Below are 22,998 nucleotides of genomic sequence, written 5' to 3' on the forward strand. Positions count from 1 at the left end.
TACTTTGCTGTGTGCGAGTTTCGCATCTTCAATTATCCTTTTGGCGATAAGATTACTGACTTGTCAGATATATGAAACGCTTTTTTCGTTTCAATGCGCTCCCTCTGGGTCTATTTACCGTCGAGTTTCTGAGTGTCTTATTATTATTATTTTTTTTCAATTGAATTCGGCATTAGGGGTGTTTACATGAAAAGCATATATGGGTGCCTCGGGGGCTCCTAAAATTTGGACTCTTTCTTCCTTCCTATCTTCATTTATTTAATTTGTTCTGACTGCTGTTGATTTAGTGCCGCCCTTTCTTTCATTTTTCTTCATGGAAGTTATATTTACACTCCTGAAATAGAATAATTAGGAAATAGAGTTCTGTTAGACATCCCTTTCAAATAGCAACAGCGAATACGTGAATAATGGCCTTTGTGATTAAGTGGTTATAAAAATCATGTAACATTTACAATTTCTTAACAAAAGCACTTCACTTAACTAGTGCTTTGATCTTTTACATTGAGATATATATTTTAAGCATCTCACTGAATCAAGATCTTCAATGTGCTTCAGTTTATTGACTGTGGAATTGAAGGAAGCTTCATACTGCTCAGAACTTGTTTGGATCATTTCACTAGTCATGGGACAGATTTGGAAAACCCACTGTTGCGACTTGTTATTTCTTCGGTCTTCAAGCATCTCTTGGACAGACCCAATTTTAGTACAATATTCTGTGAGTCTCTTGAAAGTAGAGATACCAACCAAGTTACTCTCGAAAACATCTCGAATCTGTTAAACTTGTCAATGTGTGAACGAATTGGAGTTGGTCTCGCTGTTTCAGATTCTGAAAATCTTGATGCAAGGTTGTGTGGTAAGTTCTAGAAGTTATCATTGATTATTGACGTTTTCTGGCTGTCAATTTGCTTTCAACTACTTTTTTTTTAAGACATTGCAATATTTGTTCTCATCACTAGGGAACTCTTCTAATCTTTAAGCTTGCCATCTTTCCTTTAGTTCTTTTATTAATGTGAATAAAGCCGCCCACAACACCCCCCGGGGGGGTGAATATAGTAGTTATGTTTAACAAGCACAGGCCCTGCTTGATTTGCTTTTACAACTGACAACTTATCAACTTAATTTACATCACCAACCGAACTAGACTCATCTGGCTACTCAGACAGTATTTTGTTTGTTTTCCTTGGGACTTCATAGGTCGTGCGTTTCATTTTCAGGAAAGAACTTCTGCATTAGTCAGATTGAGGAACTTTGTGCTAATGCTGTATCTGTGGATTCCACTCAGCAAATTCAGGATATTATCATGTTCCTCCAACGGTCGGAAGGGCTCTCGAAGCATTTAGATTCCTTCATGCAAATGCTATCTTTGGTGCAGTTAAAAGATGTTACAGAGTTTGTTTTGTCACCACTTCTTTCAGATGAATTGCGCGAGGAGAAATTTTTAAGGTGGCAAAGAATATTTCTTTTAAATTTAGTCTTCACCATTTAAGTATGATACTTTCGGTTGTCGGTTTCCAATGAATTTGGCTGGGTATCTGAGCTTTTTGTAATACTGTTATTAACTTCACAAAATTTTCTTTCCATTGTAGGAATGTAAATCTGTCACATGAGTCCCTTGATAATGATTTCGATTCCATCTTAGCTGAAATGGAGAAGGAAATGAGCATGGGAGATATAATGAAGGAACTGGGTTATGGATGCACAATCAATGCTACACAATGCAAAGAGATTTTGTCCCTCTTTTTGCCGCTGACGGAGATTACTATCTCTAAGATACTTGGCATGATAGCTCGCAATCATACTGGTCTTGAGGACAGTCGAAATATATATGCAACTTTTAGTCTAGCTTTGGGTTGCAGTGCATTGTCTGATCTACCATCCTTGAACTCGTGGGATGTGGATGTTCTCCTAGACACAGTGAAGCAACTTGTAAGCCTTGTTTTCTTCATCTCTATGTTCTATTAACGCAAATTTCTTTCTTGCTTTCTTTTCCTCACTGTGCTTACTTGATACAGGCACCTAATGTTGACTGGATAAGAGTAATGGAAAATCTGGATCATGAGGGTTTTTATATTCCTAATGAGGAAGCATTTTCATTTTTCATGTCTGTATATAGACGTGCATGCCAGGTATCATTTGCTTTACTTGGGATGTTCTAAGATGAAATGATTCATTCCTTGTTAATCCAATCTTTGGTCGAGGTTGCAGGATGCGTTTCCTCTCCATACTATTTGTGGTTCCATTTGGAAGAATATGGAGGGTCAGATTTCTTTCCTTAAACATGCCGTGTTGGCACCACCTGAAATATTTACTTTTGCTCACTCTGGAAGACAGCTGGTATGGTCGATGTTTATATCACTTCTACTTCTTCCCTGTTTTGCTTGCGTACATCTAGCTTACTTCAATTGCTGTGTAACTTTTGTTGCAGGAACTAATCATTGTCCTGCCTGATATGGCAATACGTGTTCCTAATATTTTACATTTGATGATATATTATTGTAGGCTTATATTGATGGACTGCATGGCGATAAGCTTCAACTTGGACATACAAATCAAGCATGGATGTGTCTGGATCTTTTGGATATACTGTGTGAACTTGCTGAGAGAGGTCATGCTAGATCTGTGCAATCAATTCTGGAGTTTCCTCTTAAAAATTGGCCCGAGCTATTGCTACTTGGGATGGCACATGCCAACGTACCTTTTTCTTGTCACCTCTGTACTCAGGGTTTATTTATTTATTATTTATAAATAAATTTATTCGTTAAATTTGTCCTCTCTATCTCACACATGCATATCCTGATCTGGTTGTAAATTTTTACATATTCTCTTGCAGACTGCATATAATCTGCTTCAGTACGAAGTTTCTTTTTCAGTCTTCCCATTGTTGTTAAGAAATCCTCTTGGTAGTGATTTGATCTTTCAGCTATGGCATCTTAACCCTAATCTGGTGTTACGGGGATTTGTGGATGCTCAAAACAGTGATCCAGACTCCATGGTTAGGATAGTTGACATCTGCCAAGAATTAAAGGTAAACTAATACCAATCCTTCTCTCTCTGTAGCAGAGATGATATGAATCATATTCTTGGTGTCTCTATTAAATTTTCTAACCGTTTCTTTTATTTTTAAATCTGGAATTTCTATTTCATCCACCTATATCTTTTTGCAGATACTTTTTTCAGTACTAGATATGATTCCTTATTCCTGCAGTATCAGATTAGCAGCTCTTGCTTCACGACAGGAATATTTAGACCTTGAGAAGTGGTTGAGCAACAATTTGAACACATACAAAGATGTATTTTTTGAGGTAGTATTTTTCAGTTGGTTGCCTGACCTTTAGAACCGTGTTTTTGAGATCAACGTTTATAATTTAAGGAATATATATGTGTTGTCGTCTATTTGCTGTTAGCTTTCAAGTTTTCAACTTTGATTATAATGTGAGCATTTATGATATTAATGTTACAGGAGTGTCTCAAGTTCTTAAAAGGGATTCATCATGGGGGATCTCAAGATTTTTCAACCAAACCTTTTTATCCTGCTAATGCATTTTCAAATATTTATTTGGACACTGCTTCTACTTTTTTGAAGGTACCATGGAAAAACTCCAGTACTTTCACCACCCAATTCATTCTTCTATGTCGGGGTCTAAATGTTATGTTGTACATATGTCAAATGGAATATTAGGGTTAACGTAGTTGTGAATATCAGGTTCTTAGATCTAATGTGGGTACTACTGCATCTGCTAAACTATCTGAGGAAATGGAGAAGTTGCAAGATGCAATTCTGGAATCGAACCCAAAGCTGCAAAATGGCGAGGCTTCAGATGTGCCTGCAACAGAAGGATATACAGATGACATTGAGGCGGAAGCTAATTCCTACTTCCAACAAATGTTTTCCGGTCAGTTGACCATTGAAGCGATGGTTCAAATGCTTGCTCGGTTCAAGGAATCTTCAGTTAAAAGGTGCTGTATTTTTATTACCTTTTGGGCATGAGTGTCTGGGTTCTTAGGAAATTGTATTCCACTGTGTAAATGTGTTAGGGGGTGTTTGGGGTAAGGAGTGGAATAGTGAGGAGTAAGGAGTTATAAAGTTTAGGGAGTTGTGAACTCTTGATGCCCAGGAGTTGATAAGATATAAAATTGATGTTTTTTCTAGTAGCGGGACCCACCAACTCCTTTGGTCAAACAAGGAGTGAAGTTCACAACTCCTACTTATTAACTCTTTGGACCAAACACACCCTTAATGATCAATTACCATAATTTCTCGTGTCTTACGATGTTAGATGATTCAACACTGGCAGAGTCAACTACAGTTTAATTGTTCCTTTTTCAGTCAAGTATAAGTAATTTACATGTTTTTCCACCATCAGCAATCAAGCGCACTCAAACTTTTTTCCCATTGGTAAAATTTCTTCAAAACTGTCGGTGTTTTGGTGCATCTAATTTGACTACTTGTACTGAGATTTCTAATTTTCTTAGTGGCTACAATGCACTGGGCATTAATAGTATTCTTGCCTTAGTTCTTAGAATTCCTTGATTCATCATCCATGTTTGTCTTTTTTCTCATATGGTTGGATCTAGTTTCACATTTGCTTGTAAAGGTCGCATGTTCAGACTTCTTTCAGTGGGATGTCAGTATTCTCTTCCAGTTCTTTTCAATGCATTCTGCATAGCTTCATTGTAAAGCTTGTCCTCTAATCCAAACTTATATATATTTTGTTATCTGAGTTTTTAGTTTCTCTTCCCTTTCCAGCAACTGCAGCTTTCTTTGTTCCATCTTTGATGTCATTGTCTGAATGTAGGATCACACTTATTGTTAATGAGTACTTCACGTTCTTAACCAAAAAAAGTGTAACTTGGTTAGAATGAGCAGCTCACTAACTGGGTTATTCTTACAGGGAACAATCAATTTTCGAATGCATGATTGCAAATCTTTTTGAGGAGTACAGATTCTTCCCAAAATATCCCGAAAGACAGCTAAAAATTGCGGCAGTTCTCTTTGGTGAGTTTTTTGTTGAAATTTTGAATATTTTTAATAGAGTTATTTCATTGCCATTTTTGTATCTCAAAAAGTTCAAAAATTTTTCATTTTTTTGCAGGCTCTGTTATTAAGCATCAGCTTGTTACTCACCTTACACTGGGGATTGCACTGCGTGGTGTCCTTGATGCACTTCGCAAACCTGCAGATTCAAAAGTTTGTATTTTACGTTAGAAAGTGAGGTTTCGATTATGCTTATTATATTGTTTGTGGTTAACAATTTTTTTGGGCAGATGTTTGTGTTTGGTACGAAGGCTGTAGAGCAGTTTGTGGATCGTTTGATTGAGTGGCCGCAGTACTGCAATCATATTCTACAAATATCACATTTGCGAAGCACTCATGTAGAACTTGTCGCTTTCATTGAGCAGGCTCTTCTGAGGATATCTGCAGGCCATTCTGATTCTGATGCCACTGCAGGAAATGTGGAGGTGGCAACTGATCTTTCAAATACGTTTTTTATTGCCTTGTTCAGATTATATCTTTGACTTCCCAATTTGGTAGTATATCGTGATACGCACAAGAAATCGTTCTATACATATGCCTGCAATGAACCTTTTTCTGTAAGGAAACTAGAAACTGTTTCATTAATGGTAACAATAAGGTTCGTTGAAGGGAGATCCCCCAGAACCAGGGAGCTTAGAACTCATTTCATTAATCCAATGAAAAGGTCTTGTCTCCATTTCAAAAAAAAAAAAAAAAAAAAAACCAGGGAGCTTAGAAATAATTATTCTAATTGGTGCAGCTGAAAAAAGAGTAGTTACAAAGAGGGTGCTCAAATTGGAAGTTAAGCTACATAACTAGCTTTAAATCTGTCGAAATCTTTATGTCAGTGATTAATGAAAATCCTGTTTCTTAAAAAAGTTTTTATTTCTTTCAGTCCATGATTTCTATCGACCCATGGAAATTTCATTTTTCCGAAGTATTTGTTTCTTGAAGTTGTGATTCATAAAGCTTGCTCTAGGAAACTCTTCATTGTAAGAGGACAGCTTGCCTATGAAAAGGTTGATTGGCATTTCCTAGATGACGTTTTCGTTAAAATAGGCTTTGGGAGTTGATAGAGAAGTTGGAAGTTCGGCTGTTTGTCCATGGCAAGTTTTTGAAGTATCATGAATGGGAGACCTCGTGGAAAAATTGTGGCCAAAAGAGGTTTGAGGGGAGGTGCTCTTCCCTTTCCTTCCTTTTTATATAGATGGATGATGCCTTTAGTTGTTTGGTTCACTATTGCTCGGAACGAAACAATTTGAGGGAAATGAAAATGGGTAGGCAAAATGTGGTTATATCCCATTGCAAAATGTGGTTATATCCCATTGCAAAATGCTGATGATACAATTGTTCTTTTGTCATGATGATGCTAAGTGGGAGGCTGGGAATTGGGTCTCTCAAGCATAAGAACTTCGCTCTCCTTAACGAGAGGATGCAAAGAAAGCGCTTCAACACTACTTTGTGCCCCCCAATTTGCATTGTCTGTATGCATGGTCTAAGGTTTTTTTTTTTTCTTGTGGGGAGGGGGGGATCACTTGATCAATGAGGCACTTCAATAATCAGATTGTGACCAAGTTGATCCAATGGGGAATGAGAGATTAATGTGCCCAAACAAATGTAAAGGTGTGGTTTGCTGTAGATTGGATAGGTTCCTTTTATCTAAGGTTTCGTGGGAGCACTTTGTTGAGTCCAGGCAGTCTCCGACCTGGAGAATCACTTTAGATCATCATTCGCTTCTCCTTAATACAAGTAGCTTCCTTTGGTCTTTTCCATTTTAGGTATGAAAATATGTGGCCGGCGCAACCCTATTTTAAAGCCTCTTTTGGCGCATGGTGGGATGTTAGAGTGGATGGGTAGTGGGAGGGGTTTCGCTTCGTTAGAAAGCTTAAATCCCTTGAGAGGTGTTTGGCCCAAGTAGCTGGGAGAGTGGAGCAGCAAACTCCCCTCCCTCCTTATTTGGCCCAATGAGTTTGTGGTCCGACTAAAATACATCAATTTTGGGCCCTATTAACTCTTTACATTGTTGACTCTTGGAGTTCACAACTCCACTTCTTGCCCCCAAACGTCCTCTTAAATAGTCCTTGAAATGTTGGAACTTGACGATCTTTAGGAGTCCTTGAAATGTTGGAATGTGACGATCTTTAGGAATCCTTGAAATGTTGGAACTTGACGAACATTGGGAATTTGAAGAAAAAAAAAAGAAAAGGAGGAAGTGGAGAGGATTTCGTTGTTAGATGATTTGGAGGTGGACAATAGCTTATATTTGGAGATGAGGATAGAATGGGAGGGTCATAGATTGGAGACTCAAGCTAAGGAGTGAATATCTCATTGAGGACATTGGCTTGCAACAAAAGGCTAAGGTTAAGCGGGACAAGGAGGGGGATACTAATATTGCCTTCTTTCAGGTGTGTGCTAGAGGGAAGAGGAGTGAATATCTCATTGAGCTTATGATTAAAGAGAACAACGAGATGGTGAGAAAGGATAATGCGATTAAAGAAAAGATCCTATTTTTCTTTTAAGAGGCTTTTTGCCCCTCCTCCAATGCCGAGGCCTTTTGTGGCAGGGTTGGATTGGAAATCCATCTCTGCTGATGTTAAGGAAGATTTGAAAGCCTCTTTTTCCTTGGGAAAAATTTGAGGTTGTTTTTGGTTTTAACCAGAACAAGTCGCCAGGGCCGGATGGGTTCACAAGTCCAAGTATAGATTTTGGTTTCCTTTGGATTTTTCTCCAAATATAGGTTAATAGACATCTTTAGGTTTGAAGTTAGGCTGATAGAAATCTTATTTCAATGGTTAATACAAGAAAGTGGGCTTCTTTTTCTATTCAACTAGCGGTAACAATATTTCTTGAAGATCAGGAGTTGAGATGTTAAGGCCTTGAGGGATTTATTAATTAAGAACCATAATCTAACACCACAAAAAAGATTTATATTTAATCTAGATTGGTGCTTCTCCTAGAAAGTAAGCTAGCAAAAGTTGACCAGTCTTCTTCAGTTAATATTTTGTGGAGGGTAATCAAGATTCAAGATCATGTGGGATAGAATGGATAACATGGAGTGATCTGCAGGCACTCTCACTCTATGTGATGAGAAGACTAGTAAAGTTGTGGACATTCTTCGAGAGGAATTTCCTTACAAACCAGAGCCGTGGTTTTCTTACAATCAAATACTTCTTCCACAAATTGTGTTCTACTCCTTCTAGGGTAATATGCATTTTCCTTTCTTTGAAATGTTATGATACTCGGGTCTTTGCTTGGCAAGTCAGGTATTTTTGGGGGAGGAATCAAGCTTTCTAATCAAGCTTCTTTAAAAAAAAAAGAAAGAATATACAAAGCTATATAAGAAACAAGCCCACCAAATAAGATCGAACACCTTGGAATTCCTCCTTGGTGTTGCGTTCATAATGGTGTGTTCTTTGTAGGTGGCAGGAGAAGGACATCAATTATTTATTGTAGGATTGCAAGTTTGCTTATTCCCATTAGAGTCTGTGCTTAAAGTTCTTGGCTTTAACCTAATTCAAAGTAGAGGCTATGGTTCTATGATTGAGGAGGTGCTCTTGAAGTCTCCCTTATGCGAGAACTAGAAGTGTAGACTTATGTGATACTTTGTGGGAGTTTGGCTGGCGAGGAATAGTGGATTTTTGAAGGGCAGAGAGATCTTGGTAGGGTGTTTAGATGCTTCCTTGTGGGTCTCTGACCGTCTGGTTTTTTGTAATTATCAACTTAGTGTTCTTAATTTGAACTCGTATATGTTCCTGGGTTAGTTGTGTGTTCCTATTTGTGGGCTTGTTTTTTGTATGCCCTTTTTACATTATTTCACTCAAATGAAGGCTTAATTTCTTTAAAAAAGAATTTTCTGAAGAGGGAAAAGGGAAGTTGGGCTTTTCATATGCTGTTTAGCCATTGAGAGGGATAACTTCTTGGTGGCAAATATTAGTAAGATGTCTTATTATGTTTTGGTTGATTGCAGTTAAATGGTTCTAGCAACATTCAACCTGGCCCGCAACTTTCTTCGACAATGCAGTTACAACAAAAATATGAAAGTGTCATTGATGATCGACTTAAAGTCACATCTGCCATTGATGTAAAACCAATTTTACCTTCTGTGGGGCAAACTTCAATTCAACCCACAGGTGATGCTTCTACTAATCAAAAGGTAACTCATTCTCCATTCTCCTAGTTTTTGTCGCCCATTTGTATTAGACTCTTATGCTATTTGTACCTTTGATCAACATAATTATGAACAATAAAATATCCCCTTCTATCTCTCTGTAAGTTGCTACAATTGTGGGTGCAGAATACAAACAATGCTCCAGCAGTGCTGGCTTCTTCCCCTGGTTTTGTTCGTCCTTCACGGGGGGCTGCTTCTACGAGTTAGTTCTTCAATGATTAGGCATTCAAAATTTTGTTGATTGTTTGGAACGAACACAATGGTTATGTTTTATCCTTTGACAGGGTTTGGTTCGGCTTTGAATATTGAAACACTCGTTGCTGCAGCTGAGAAAAGAGAAACTCCTATTGAGGTACCCATTCATTGTGCCATCTTTCCATCTTTTAAACATCTTTATCAATTCTTTGAGTCTTGATGAATGTCGATGCAGTAGGAGGTTCTTATTTGTCTCATTTTTGATGCAATAACTAATAGTTTTAAATATAATTTAAGAAAATTTCATACTGATCTATACTTTGCTGAAGATAAACCTATACATTTGTATTTTTCTAATTAGGTTGAATCTCGACAGAATGGGTGTTTGTTGCTCTTACCCATTCTTTTAATGTGGTGGGCTTGGGGTTATGTTATATTTAAATAGTTAACGATGTTGCAAGATAACTTTGTAACATGCAAATTGAGAATACTTTCGATAGGTGAGAATGACAACAAGCAATGCACTCAGTAGATCTTAGATCAACCTTATCTGATTCTTCAACTGAACATTTTGTATTTCTGTCATTTTTCGTTGGTGAAGTTCCAAAATATGGTTGGTAGAAAAATTAACCACTAGCTATAATATATACTCATTAGGGAGGCAGCAAGAATCTTGTAGAACATCTAGTCTACCAATCTACCATTTTGCATTATTTTGGCCTTTATTTATTCTGAATTCTGAAGTATTTCTTGAGTTGTTTGATTAAGATAATTATGAGGAACACATTAAAATATCAGATTTTTACTTGAATGAATAGTGCTGTTTAGTTTAAGCCTTTTTATTTTCTTGCATTCGGCAACACAGTTTTTTGATGTGTATCACTGTGTTATAACTTTGGACAGGGGGCAATCGTAAATTTAACTAACAAGTAAAGATATCAAAAAAGGAAGTTTATAGCATTTAGTGATATAAAAAAAATAAAATTTTTATTTTCTTGACCTTTTTCATCCCTAGATTTTGGGTTTAATTTTTATTTGGTCCCTAGGTTTCAAAATGTTACACATTTAGTACTAAAGTTTTGAGTTTAGTTTCTATTTAGTCCCTAGGTTTCAAAATATTGCAATTTTACTCTTGATATTTGAGTTTTGTTTCAATTTGGCTTTAGATTTCAACATTTACATTTTTAACCTCGATTTTTCACTAAATACTCATTTTCTGACTTTTCTGTTACTGCTAATAAATTTACAATAATTAAATAAATTATAATTAATTAAGTTTCAGGTAATTGTTTTAAATCGTAAAGCTGTCGAGAATATTTTCAAGTATCGCAAAATGTCGCTGTCTTTCCGTGATAGATCGCGATAGACATCTATCAGTGATAGATGTCTATCGTGGTCTATCACCTATCACTGACATTGATAGATATCTATTGCAGTCGATCACTTTAACATTTGTCATTGACACTGATAGATTCGCGGTCTAGAGCCGATAGATAGTAAAATTTTGCTATATTTGTAAACAAGTTGGCTCACTTTCCTTTATTTGAAATCAGCCCTTAAGTTTCACTATTTTTCATCACTTTTAAAATTAAATTTAAAATTTCACTTTATAATTATTTTAAATTAATTAATAGACATTCACGTCAATGATTGGAAGTGAGTATAAATGAAAAATCGAGGTTAAAAATGTCAAATCTTGAAACATAGGAACCAAGTTGAAACAAAACTCAAATCTCAAGGATAAAATTGTAACATTTTGAAACTTAGGGACTAAATTGAAACAAAAATCAAATCTTAAGGATTAAATGTGTAACATTTTGAAACTTGGGGACCAAATAAAAACTAGACCCAAAACCTAAGGACCAAAAAGGTAATTTTCCCAAGAAAAATATTAACTAATATCATGATCTCTTTTATAAAAGGAAGTACAATTACATTTTGATAAAAATGAAATCATATTTAAAAACAAAATTGACGTTCAAATTTCAAGTTTTGTTCTCTAATTGTGTAACGGGTGTCCAATAGACTCTTGAAATTTGAAAAGTGTCTGATTGATTTCTAGAAATTTCAGTGTTGTGAAAGATAGGTCTTTGAACTTTAAAAAGTGTAATAAATCCTTGAACTTTCAATGTTTTGTCTTGGGCCCTTGGTTGACTGTTGCTTTTATTGTTATGTTAGTTTTGTATGGATATGATGAGGGCGCTAAGGGGTGTCAACCTAGTTGAGATATCCGGGTGTACCTCCTGATCCTTATGTACTCTTTTGCTCTTTGTATAACCCTCTTGTACTTTGAACATTAGTCTCTTTTCACTTTATTAATAAAGAGGCTCGTTTCCTTTTAAAAAAGAACTTTCAATATTTTGTCTCATAAGTTCTTGAACTTTCAATTTTATCTATAATAGATATGAGACATTTTTTGAAGTTATAGGATTTATTAGACACCAAATTTACAGTTGACGGATGTATTAGGCTAAAGTCTTTTGAACCTATCACAAATGTTTTGGAGTTTAGAGACCAAATTTGTATCTTGACCAAAATTGAAAAATGGACACTAATGAAAATTGTAATAGTGTATTATTACGATTAGCTTCTTATTAAAATCATATTAAAAAAAAATTAAAATCGCCAGATTTGGTTTGGTTATTTTGGAAAGTAAAAAATCGTTGAATTTTCTAGATTAAGTGCAGTTTTGAAGATTCTTTCATCTATAGTATACATTACTTGGCTTCTTGGTGGAGTTCAAAGTCACAAAGATTCTTGGAGGTTATATTATCTTTTTTTGATCATTAGAAGTTGGAAGACTTTTCTCTTTTGTAATTGACCCTTTTGGGAAGGGTTCTCTCCACCTGTTGCCCTTAACCTGTACTACAATATTATTATGTCACTGTTTCATATAAAAAAGTGTGGAGTTATCATAAAAATAAAATAAATTTAATAAACTAATGAATAAAAAATAAAATGCTGATCTGCCCATGCCATGCAGCACCCCCACTGTTGGTTTACTTACTTCTAACGTTTTATGAGGGTAGGTAAACTTGGCACCTTTTGAATATAAACCAGTTTTAACAAGGTGATAAGTTAGTGCACGGGCTCATCAAAGCTTCAGCCTCCTCTTCTCAAGAAGTTCGGTCTTTTTATTCTTTTCTAACGAGCCTAGGGTCTTGAAGCGAAACAATTCGAACAGGCAATGTTGTTGAGTTTCCTTGATTTTTAATGTTTTCGTAGTCTATTTCGTTATTCACCTTTGACAATTTAATTCTTCTATCATAATAATTATTTTTTGCCTTTGTGAAAATTCCTTCTCTTGCATATTCCAGGTACAAGCAGTAAAATGTTGTGTTTTTCTTATATATCTAAGATTGAAAGTTGTGGCAGTGTCTCTCAGTGAGAAGGTGATGCTGTCTGATATACTGCTGCCTGTTTCGGAGTGGTGGTACTTCTTTGAGGCTTACCGATTGGAATGTTATTAGGGTGTCATTAGAGTTTTTAGGGTATATTAGTAATTGGCTAGGAAAGTAGTTAGGGAGAGTGGTTATAAATAGGGAAAGTAGGAAGAGATGATCTTAGGCATTATTATGGTGAGTGAAAAAGGGCTTGGGTGAGATCTCAAGAGTGGAGGGTCCAAGTACCTCAAAATACTTGGCTTATCTTCTAAATTTTCATCCTTTACAATTCAACTTAGTTTGATCATGCTTTGGCTCCTATCACTCACATGCATAATTGAGAGAAATATTTTATCCTCTTTAAACTAGTTACCTTTCTGGTAATGGTTATTGGTAGTTTTCCTTAGGAACTTGGACATTCCGAGTGTAATTCTCTCTATACTATACCACATTGTCTATACCATACTGCGTCCTTTTCTTCTGGATTTTCTAGTTTATGACTTATCTTAGTAGTGTTGAAGTGAGATGTTGTATTTCTCTCTATTGTATTTTTATTTAATTGCTGTTTAGTGGGTCTTATTTCTTTGTTATGGACTATGAATTTATGTCTGCCCATCTTGCCTTCTGATAAATTTCACTATGTGTACAGGCTCCCGGATCGGATGTACAGGATAAGATTTCTTTTATGATTAATAATATTTCACTTGCTAATCTTGAAGCCAAAGCAAAAGAATTTACTGAGATTTTGAAGGAGCAGTTTTATCCCTGGTTTGCCCAGTATATGGTCATGAAGAGGTTTGAAGTTACTTTGAGTTCTTGTATGCATTTTTGTACAGAACTAATTGTCGTGTGCATAGTAATTTATTGGATGGTATCATTGAGCTAAAAACTAAAAACCATGGGCTATAGTTTTATTATGGGGAGGGAACTGTCAGGATGTTCTAGAAAAATTCCCCTAGAGAAAATATTGGTTTTCACGAGTTATATTTTTTACTTCTCTGACATCATTTTGGTTTACAGGGCTAGCATTGAGCCAAATTTCCACGACTTGTACTTGAAGTTTCTGGACAGAATTAATTCAAAAGCTTTAAGTAAAGAGATTGTTCAGGCTACGTATGAGAACTGCAAGGTGTTTGTTTTTTCTTGGATGTGAGGTGCAAACCAGTGCGTGGCATGGTAGTTAACTTTTGTTTTTTTCATCTTCTCTCCAGGTTCTCTTAGGATCTGAACTTATAAAGTCAAGTTCAGAAGAACGTTCATTACTGAAGAATTTGGGAAGCTGGCTTGGGAAACTAACAATTGGCAGGAATCAAGTGTTGCGAGCTCGTGAAATAGATCCAAAATCTTTGATAATTGAAGTAATAAAGCATTTACTCATGTTGGTTTTGATTCATTCCACGGAGGGAGTTTGAGTTTTCTTCCTCTTTGCATCATTTTTGTTTTCTTGAAAACCATAATTTTAACGTTGGTTTCTGTTTTATTATTATTTTCTTCTTTGCACTCACTTCTCTCTTTTGACAGGCATATGAAAAGGGGCTAATGATTGCAGTAATACCATTTACTTCCAAGGTATGATCATACTGTATGAGGAATATTTTTGGTAGCTTTGTTTGAGTATCCTGATCTTACCTTTATATTATTATGGCGGTAGATTCTTGAACCATGTCAAAGTAGTTTAGCATATCAACCTCCAAATCCTTGGACCATGGGAATTCTTGGACTACTGGCAGAGATTTATTCAATGCCTAACTTGAAAATGAACCTCAAGTTTGACATTGAGGTATGTATGCACAATTCTAGACGGTAAACTTACTAACAATATTTACTGGCACCATGGGTATAGTTAGTAGATCCATAGTGCCAGTAAATAGTACTTTTCTTATGGAATAAGAGAATTTCATTGATTAAATGAAAAATGTACAATCAACACTAGGAAAAAATTTATTTTTCCTATCACTGAATTTAATTCATTCAGGAATTCCATTAGTTTGACATTGATTTTGTACAGGTTTTATTCAAGAATCTTAGTGTGGACATGAAAGAAATAGCACCAACTTCTCTTCTTAAAGACCGGAAGAGAGAAATTGATGGTAATCCTGATTTTTCGAACAAGGACGTTGGAGCATCTCAGACACAGATGGTAGCCGAAGTGAAGTCCGGCATAATGTCTTCTTTAAATCAAGTGGAGCTTCCCCTAGAGGTTGCAACACCATCGAATTCCGGAAATCACACTCACCTGTTATCCCAGGTTTGTCAGGTTCTTTCTTTCTTGAGGCTTTTCTTATCAAAGAGACGAGGCTTAAGTCACAAATTTAATTAAAACAGTTTACAAATTCTAAATTAGAATGGCGAAGTATTATTGAACATAATAGTTAAATGAGGGTATTGAAAAGATAATTATCCCTGTAATTGTCACTAAAACAAAAAGAGAAATCAAAAGATAACTATTCAGGGAGGTTTCTTATACATTTGTTTCTTTTTATGGAACCTGACTTCTTTTTCTGGTGCAAGATAAGCACCCATTTAATATTTGTAGTTTTTCTTATTTAATCTCCAATTGGAGGCTATTTTTATAATGTACCTAAATGTGTGGGTTTTTACTCTATTTCATTTATCAATGAAGTCAATACTCATTAAAAAGAAGAAAAAAGAGGCATCAACAGGCATCAGTAAACAAAACAACCTAAGGGACAAAGGGATGAAAGATCCCTTATTTTTATTACCCTTGGTAATGTTTAGATGGAGGATTCTCTCTGTCTCTTTTGTTTCTTCCATTTTTCTTGGTAAAAATTAGCTCAATCTTTCCGTTAGGAAAAATTCTCTCATTATTTTTTTGAACAAGAAAGACCTTCTGATCGATATAATTAGGATATTTCTAGAGGATGATGGGTTGAAGAGAGGTGTTGAATTGGAAAATTTGTTTAGAAGTGATTTGAGAACAAGGGTGGAAATGCACAGAAATATTTTGTACAAATAGTGAAGTAAATTTTGGATGAAGTTTACGGTGGGAAACGTTTCAGTGTGGAGTGAAGAATTCCATGTGAAGGATGAGTTTTGGGGGGAGGGACCAGGTGAAAAGTATGCAAATTTTTAGAGGTAGGAAGAGTATCAATGGGAGGTGTTTAAGCGGGGAGAGTGAGAGGGAGCAATGATCCATTTTAGTCATAAATTGTCCAATTTGCATTTTAAGAGAAAAGGGCTGTAATGATCCGTGAAAAGAATGTTTGCCATGTGGACTTTTTGAGTAATGGATGAACTCAAGTTTTAATTTAACATCTGTTCCTAGTGGGAGAAGGAAGAAGGAAAGACAAGGAAAATTTGAAAGGTTGAAAATGACCTTTTGGATGAAGCTATGAGGTAAGTTGATCATAGTATCTTGGTTTACAGGGGCCTCAGAGATTTTGGTTTGGAGCTAAAGTTATGGCGGTCAACATGTTTTATTGCTTGTTTTGGATAAAAATATTTGGGAAAAATTGAGTTCTAACTTCTAAAAATAACTGAGTTATATCCTCGACCTTTACCGACTTTATTGTTGTTTTCTGTATGGCTTCATGGTGCCAATGCTCTCTCCCATCTTTCATTGCTACAGTTTTACCTCTTTCCTGCCCAATTGGAGTGGCTTCGACTCCCTGGGATTGGAGTTCTTCCCCGTTTTGTCACTTCATATTATCATTTAAATTCTCTTATCAAAAAAAAAAAAGGAGGCAGATGGAAGTTCGATGGAATTTCTGATGTGAGGTTGGAGCTGGTTGAGTTTTTAGTGTGGAATTAGTACTGAAGGAGTGGGCAAATGTCTCGGAGGCAATATTGTGGTTATTGCAGAAGTAAAAGAATGTTAAGAGTTTTTTGAGAAAGTGTATTTTTTATTATTTTTGTGATCTTGTACATTTTACAGCTTCTAATTGGAGCGGCTTTCACAATCTTTTTGGTAATTAGACCAGTCACACGACCAACCTAATTATTACTCTCATTCTCATTCTCATTAATACTGAATTATTACTCTCTCCATAAGGTATTGTGACAGTTCTGAGTCTTGTTGGAGAAACACCATATTAAACTGAAGTCCTTGGGGAACCTTGTTTTCTTCCACAAATATTGTTTTATTGAAAAAAATACTTTCACACGAAAATTTTGATTTTCTTCAGTATTTTCCTTCACATAGTTTTATTACATTTTTATGGTAACAGACCTGGTTTGCCAGTTAGGTGGCTGGAAAGAGATTGCCAAAATAGATGACTGAACCATGCTATCCCCAGATTAGACAAATTTTATCTGTTCTATTTTATTAGCATTGCTAATTCTGTTTTTCTATACTACGAACTTATTTGTGGTTGTAGTACGCTGCCCCACTTCATCTTTCTTCTGGCACATTAATGGAAGACGAAAAGCTTGCTGTGCTGGGTTTGTCTGATCAACTTCCTACTGCCCAGGGACTCTTACAAGCTACACCATCGCCATCACCATTCTCAACCAATCAGGTATGATTGCATCCTTTAAATTAGTTGAAGTCTTCTAATCTGGATAACATAGTTTTTCTTATTGGCTATTTCTTGTTATTGCAGCTTCCTGCAGGTATCCCTAATATAGGAAGTCTTGTTGTGATCAACCAGAAGCTTAATAGTTTGGGCTTGCACATCCATTTTCAGAGGTTTGGAGTTTATGTACTGTAACCTTGTTTAAGCAATTATCCATGGTAAAGCTATTTTTGGTGAAATTAGTTGTGGTTATATCTTCCTGCACATGCTACAGAGCGGTTCCAATTGCAATGGATAGAGCTGTCAAAGAGATCGTTACTGGTATTGTGCAGCGTAGTGTCTCTATAGCTACCCAAACAACAAAGGAACTGGTTTTGAAGGTCTTCTCTATAAGTTGATTTGATTGGCATGCTCTTTTTAAAATGATCTTACCTCATTATGCAATTCCACATTTCTACTGAGCTTATATACCATTTTCGATTATGTTTAGTTTCGTTTAGAAATCTGAGGAAGTTCTTTTCATTTGTTTTTGGCTACTATACCTGCCTGGCTTATGAAGTTACTGTTGGATGAGAGCACCCTGGCTGTCTTTGCAAATCTCTGTTAAAGCTGAAATGCCTTTACTAGTCCTTCCTAATTTTGTTTTTAGCTTATTTTATTTTTTAAAGAGTTTGTATCTTTAAGTATTAGTCTCATTTTTATTTTTTCTATTCCTTGTTCAAAAAACAGAGCACATTTGCTATCTTCTAATTGAAGTGCTCGACTGTGTAATACTTTATCTCTGTTAAAACTGAATTGCCTTTACTAGTCCTTAATTTTGTTTTATTTTATTTTTTTAAGGAGTTTCTATCTTTTAAGCATCAGTCTCGTTTTTATTTTTTGTTTTTTTAATTCATCGTTCAAAAAACAGAGCACATTTGCCATCTTCTTATTGAAGTGCTCAACTGCGTAAAACTCTCATCTCTGTTAAAACTGAAATGCCTTTACTAGTCCTTACTAATTTTGTTTTTATTTTATTTTTTAAGGAGTTTGTATCTTTTAAGCATTCGTGTCGTTTTTGTTATTTTTATTCCTCGTTCAAAAAACAGAGCACATTTGCTATCTTTTAATTGAAGTGCTCAACTGTGTAAAACTCTATCTCGTATGTATTCATCTGCGAGCTTCTATTATCTGTTCTTATAGTGTTTTCCTTGATGTTTCAAATAATTCAACTATTGCATTGTTCACTGTTTTGGTAGGAAGTCTCATTTGTGCCTCTTAAATGTTCTTTCTTGGCGAATTAGATGGATACCTTATTTGTCCTGAATTTTTGAACTTGTTGTGTGTATTTGAGTTCTTTATGATTAACTTTTTTGGTGTATTCCATATTTTTTCATTATTTTTGTTCCTTCCATTTATTTGAATAATCTGTGATGGTAGGATTATGCCATGGAATCAGATGAGACCCGAATATTTAATGCAGCGCATTTGATGGTTGCTAGTCTGGCTGGATGTCTAGCACACGTGACTTGCAAGGTTTTTCATCCTATACTGTACTTTTGAGATGATACAATTTTTATCTTGTGGAGCTTATTTCAAAACCATATGGTTGATTATTTCATATTGTTTTTATTTCCTTTTTAATCATTTTAGTACGATTTATTTGTTCTAGGAACCCTTACGAGGTTCAATATCAAGTCAACTCAGAAGTTCTCTTCAGAATTTGGGTGTTGCCACTGACTTGCTTGAGCAAGCTGTTCAGCTCGTTACAAATGATAACCTTGATCTTGGTTGTGCAATAATTGAACAGGCTGCTACGGATAAGGTCAGTAAAATCCTGAAATTGTGCATTGGTCTTGATGTTTTGGGATTAGTTTACAGTTCAATATTGGTGGCAGGTAGGTATCTGGTGTTGGTATATTAACATTTCATTCCCTTCCAAGTTTTCTGATTATATTAAGTTAGCATGCCATACTGCTTGCTCCCTGTAAATGCAAGATGTGTGTATATACTTACCCAGAACTTGTATTTTATCAATTAAGCTAGAAGCAATGTGTATTGTTTTTTGTTTTGTTTTGAGTTTTTTTAGATTTAAAAGTAGCTGAAGGTTATCAAGTTATACGAGTTTTCGCTGAGGATGTGAGTATAGTATGACAGATTTGTTAACAATCCAAGCATTACAAAATTGTTGAAAAAGGAATCTGTAACATCTCTATGTTCGGCAGTTCTATTTTTAGAGAACGGATGCCTTGAGTGCATTGCGCTGCGAAAATTATGTCAAGCTTACACGCACATACTTGTGTATTTCTTTTTCTTTTTCTTTTTTTTAATAACAATCGGCATTTGTTTTTAATTGTTTAAATTTCATTTTAATGTTTTTTATTGCCATTTGATTTAATTTTGTACTCTACATAGTACTTAAGGTTTTAAAAATTGATTTGCCTTTGAATAATACTTACGGTTTCTAAGTTGCAACCTTGATTTTTTTTCTTGTTATTTATTTTTTTTTTTGTCAAGTTCTTACCTCTCTTTAGAAAAGTACTTCCAATCAATCCCTAACTTATGTTGATTTGACTTTGGGCGCCATCTGAAATTTTCATGCAATATATTTGAAGAATATATTTTTTTGACTTATGTTCCTGGTATTATATACCACGTGATTTACATTTTGTTTTTGATTATGGTGTTTTTTAGGCAATACAAACCATTGACGGTGAAATAGCTCAACAACTCTCTTTAAGAAGGAAGCATCGAGACGGTGTTAATACAACATTTTTTGACACCGGCATGTATGCACAAGGACCGCTTGGTGTTGTGCCTGAGGCTCTCCGCCCTAAACCAGGGCATCTGTCCGTTTCACAACAGCGAGTTTATGAGGTGTGCAGCATTTTCATTGCTTGTAATTTTGATATTTACAAAAAAAAGGACAAACAATTTAAAAGATACGGTACAAGAGTGTAACATTTTTTTGGATATCCTTCAGGATTTTGTTAGGCTTCCCTTGCAAAATCAAAATAGCCAAGCTGCACAATCTACTGGTTCTTCAGTTACAGCTAGTGTTACTGGTTTGAGTAATCAATTTGGTTTGTCATCGGGACAACTGAACTTGGGATACACATCTGGACTTGTTACTGGACTCGAAGGAGTATCTCGGTCGCTGGATGATGCTGTAGACCCTGCCTCTGTGCCCCAACTAAGGTTTTGTAGATTGGCTAATGTCTTGTATTGTTTCAATTATATGCACATTTAGTTGCTCTAATCATTCCCACCGTGCAATATCTCAGTACACCTCCAGGGCATATTGCTGCTGATGGTGTTGGTGTACGAGGTCCGGAAAATGATTTGGTCGTTCCTTCTTTCCCTTCAGCTGCTTCAGCCCCTGAGCTGCATTCAGTTGACGCCTCTGACAATATAAAGGTCGGTCAACTACTTTTATTTTTCAAGAATAAGTGGTACTGAAGTGACATTCTGTCTTATTTTTTATGTGTTCATATTTGTAGGAACCTGGATCCTCTTCCCAACCATTGCCCTCACCAATCACTACTGATCGGCTTGCAACTACTATGTCTGAACCCTCACTTACCACCAGAGATGCATTGGATAAATTCCAAGTTATTTCACAAAAGGTTGTCGCTGCTCTAAAGTCTCAACTGTTGTTGCTTAAATGTCCATTTCCAGTTAACCTAGTTCTATCTATGGAATATTGCTTGTCTATACCACATCGTATTTTCATTTGGAGTACAGGAGAGATAAGGGCTTGCTTTATTTTCTTTAGATGCATTTTACCTTTCCATTGATTGGGTCTCTTTTCTTTAAACGTAGACCTGTGTCATGAAGGGGATTGTTTAGGGGATGTAGACATATGGAGAAGGGTGATTTGAGTGGTTTATATCCCTTCAATTTTCTTTGCATTTTATTGTGTGTTATATCATCTATGTAGCCTGTAATAGTATAAAGAAAGGGGCCTGCATGCAACAGAAACTGAGCGGCTGGAGACCATTGATATGGGAATAAAGCAATCGGCCTTTAATTTTTGCAACATCGCTGTTATGCTTTTTTTGGATTTTAACTTAACTTATGAAGTTGCCCTAACGTTTTGTGTCAGTTGGAGGCTTTGGTTAGTAATGAGGCTCGGGAAGCTGAATTCCAGGTATTATTGTCTTGTTCCTTTTCACTTCTATCACCGTGGGCCTTTGAAATCTAGTTTTGTGTATTCAACAAGTGACTCTTCGGGTCTGGCATTCAGAAGTTAAATCTTTGTGGAACTCATTTCTGTTTAGGGTGTCATTGCCGAGGTTCCCGAGATCATACTAAGATGTATAAGTCGGGATGAAGCTGCTCTTGCTGTGGCTCAAAAGGTTGTTTAATTTTGTCTTGAACTAAGAGATGGTTGACATTTTCTTTTTCTAGCCTCATTTGTTTGTCTATTGATTGTTTCAATACTTTCTATGCTGTTTTATCTCCCTCATTCTGGATTTACATTTATGATACAGGTGTTTAAAGTTTTATATGACAATGCATCAAACACTTTCCATGTTGGTGCCCATCTTGCCATTCTGATTGCCATTCGTGATGTTTGCAAGCTAGTTGTAAAGGAGCTTACTAGCTGGGTATGGTCTAGTATAAAGTTCATTGTTCCAAATAGGGTTGCATTCTGGAAACCATATATTCCTTTTACTTTCATTACTTTTTCTTCATTTTCTTCCTTGCTCTTATCTTTGTTTACCTACTTAATTTCTTTATTTGGATATACATGCACACACATATATATATATCCACACTTAAGGCACAAAGATAGAGGGTAAGTTGGTGAGAGTTGTATAGAATGGGTGGGTACCTAAATTTAGTATTTGTTCCTGTTATCTATTGTTGTATTAATATTTTTACATGTGGATTGTTATACAAGGTATCTTATAATTATACTGAGTAATATCTATGTGAGTTTTTATTGAAAAATAATGAGGGATGACATATTTAAATAAATGGGCTTACTTTTTTAAACCAAGAAACAACACTTTTCATTGAATAAATGAAAAAAAATAAAAGAGAGCTAAAAGATGAGCAAAATAAAGAACGCAATATAGAAAAAATACATAAGAAGTATGCCTTGAAAAGAGAACACATAAAACTACGGAAAAAATGGAAAATCCTCCGTTCTCTCTCCTCCCCTCCCCTCCACCCTTCTCTTCCTCCTTGCCTACTTCGGCTAACATAATTCTCCAACACTTTCCATTGCTCCAACCTCGTCATAATGTGTCCCCCCAAGCCATCCTCCGTGACCATCGATCGTAATGTGTTCTCCATTGAAGCCGACGACCGTTACAGAGCTTCCTGTGTTCGCCTGACCGAAACAACAAAAAATCGAGCCTATTTTATTTCAATACATTGGCAAACCCTTTCATGGATCACCAAAACCATTTCAACCTGGCTGAGTGCCCTCCCCCACCACACACACACACACACACACACACACACAACCATAAATTTTTCAAAGAGTTCCACTTTGACGATCAGGCAGTTTGGATAGAAAAATCCTCCCTACCTACTACCTCTGCCTTTTCAAAATACCTAGCAAAGTGCATATGATTGAAAAGCTTTATAGAGATTTTCTTTGGAAAGGGAAAGAGGAGGGTACCAACCTTCACCTTGTCTGATGGGATCTTGTCACTCTTCCTCCAAATTGATGGCGGACTTGAGATCACCAATATAAAATTGAGAAATGAGTCTCCTTGCAAACTGGATTTGGATGGAAAAACATGCTTTGTGGAGAAGAGCCATTGCTAC

General features: G+C 35.9%; 1 protein-coding gene across 1 annotated transcript in view; it reads left to right on the forward strand.

Annotated features, from left to right (window-relative positions):
- Nucleotides 1-22,998, forward strand: part of LOC120086028 (CCR4-NOT transcription complex subunit 1) — a 30,800-nt gene that overhangs the window by 588 nt on the left and 7,214 nt on the right. Inside the window, exons 2-35 of the mRNA XM_039042432.1 lie at nucleotides 556-853; nucleotides 1,215-1,443; nucleotides 1,587-1,926; nucleotides 2,013-2,126; nucleotides 2,206-2,334; nucleotides 2,500-2,691; nucleotides 2,831-3,025; nucleotides 3,165-3,302; nucleotides 3,461-3,583; nucleotides 3,704-3,957; nucleotides 4,893-4,996; nucleotides 5,094-5,188; nucleotides 5,266-5,460; nucleotides 8,982-9,167; nucleotides 9,309-9,384; nucleotides 9,467-9,534; nucleotides 13,410-13,555; nucleotides 13,781-13,889; nucleotides 13,972-14,118; nucleotides 14,282-14,329; nucleotides 14,412-14,540; nucleotides 14,769-15,008; nucleotides 17,098-17,238; nucleotides 17,323-17,408; nucleotides 17,510-17,615; nucleotides 18,655-18,750; nucleotides 18,887-19,039; nucleotides 19,909-20,091; nucleotides 20,198-20,412; nucleotides 20,499-20,631; nucleotides 20,715-20,840; nucleotides 21,320-21,364; nucleotides 21,495-21,572; nucleotides 21,708-21,824. Of these exons, the coding sequence (XP_038898360.1) occupies nucleotides 556-853; nucleotides 1,215-1,443; nucleotides 1,587-1,926; nucleotides 2,013-2,126; nucleotides 2,206-2,334; nucleotides 2,500-2,691; nucleotides 2,831-3,025; nucleotides 3,165-3,302; nucleotides 3,461-3,583; nucleotides 3,704-3,957; nucleotides 4,893-4,996; nucleotides 5,094-5,188; nucleotides 5,266-5,460; nucleotides 8,982-9,167; nucleotides 9,309-9,384; nucleotides 9,467-9,534; nucleotides 13,410-13,555; nucleotides 13,781-13,889; nucleotides 13,972-14,118; nucleotides 14,282-14,329; nucleotides 14,412-14,540; nucleotides 14,769-15,008; nucleotides 17,098-17,238; nucleotides 17,323-17,408; nucleotides 17,510-17,615; nucleotides 18,655-18,750; nucleotides 18,887-19,039; nucleotides 19,909-20,091; nucleotides 20,198-20,412; nucleotides 20,499-20,631; nucleotides 20,715-20,840; nucleotides 21,320-21,364; nucleotides 21,495-21,572; nucleotides 21,708-21,824 (5,034 nt within the window). The remainder of the gene's footprint in view (nucleotides 1-555; nucleotides 854-1,214; nucleotides 1,444-1,586; nucleotides 1,927-2,012; nucleotides 2,127-2,205; nucleotides 2,335-2,499; nucleotides 2,692-2,830; nucleotides 3,026-3,164; nucleotides 3,303-3,460; nucleotides 3,584-3,703; nucleotides 3,958-4,892; nucleotides 4,997-5,093; nucleotides 5,189-5,265; nucleotides 5,461-8,981; nucleotides 9,168-9,308; nucleotides 9,385-9,466; nucleotides 9,535-13,409; nucleotides 13,556-13,780; nucleotides 13,890-13,971; nucleotides 14,119-14,281; nucleotides 14,330-14,411; nucleotides 14,541-14,768; nucleotides 15,009-17,097; nucleotides 17,239-17,322; nucleotides 17,409-17,509; nucleotides 17,616-18,654; nucleotides 18,751-18,886; nucleotides 19,040-19,908; nucleotides 20,092-20,197; nucleotides 20,413-20,498; nucleotides 20,632-20,714; nucleotides 20,841-21,319; nucleotides 21,365-21,494; nucleotides 21,573-21,707; nucleotides 21,825-22,998) is intronic.

The sequence above is a fragment of the Benincasa hispida genome, chromosome 1 (genome assembly GCF_009727055.1).
Source record: "Benincasa hispida cultivar B227 chromosome 1, ASM972705v1, whole genome shotgun sequence".
Classification (NCBI taxonomy): domain Eukaryota; kingdom Viridiplantae; phylum Streptophyta; class Magnoliopsida; order Cucurbitales; family Cucurbitaceae; genus Benincasa; species Benincasa hispida.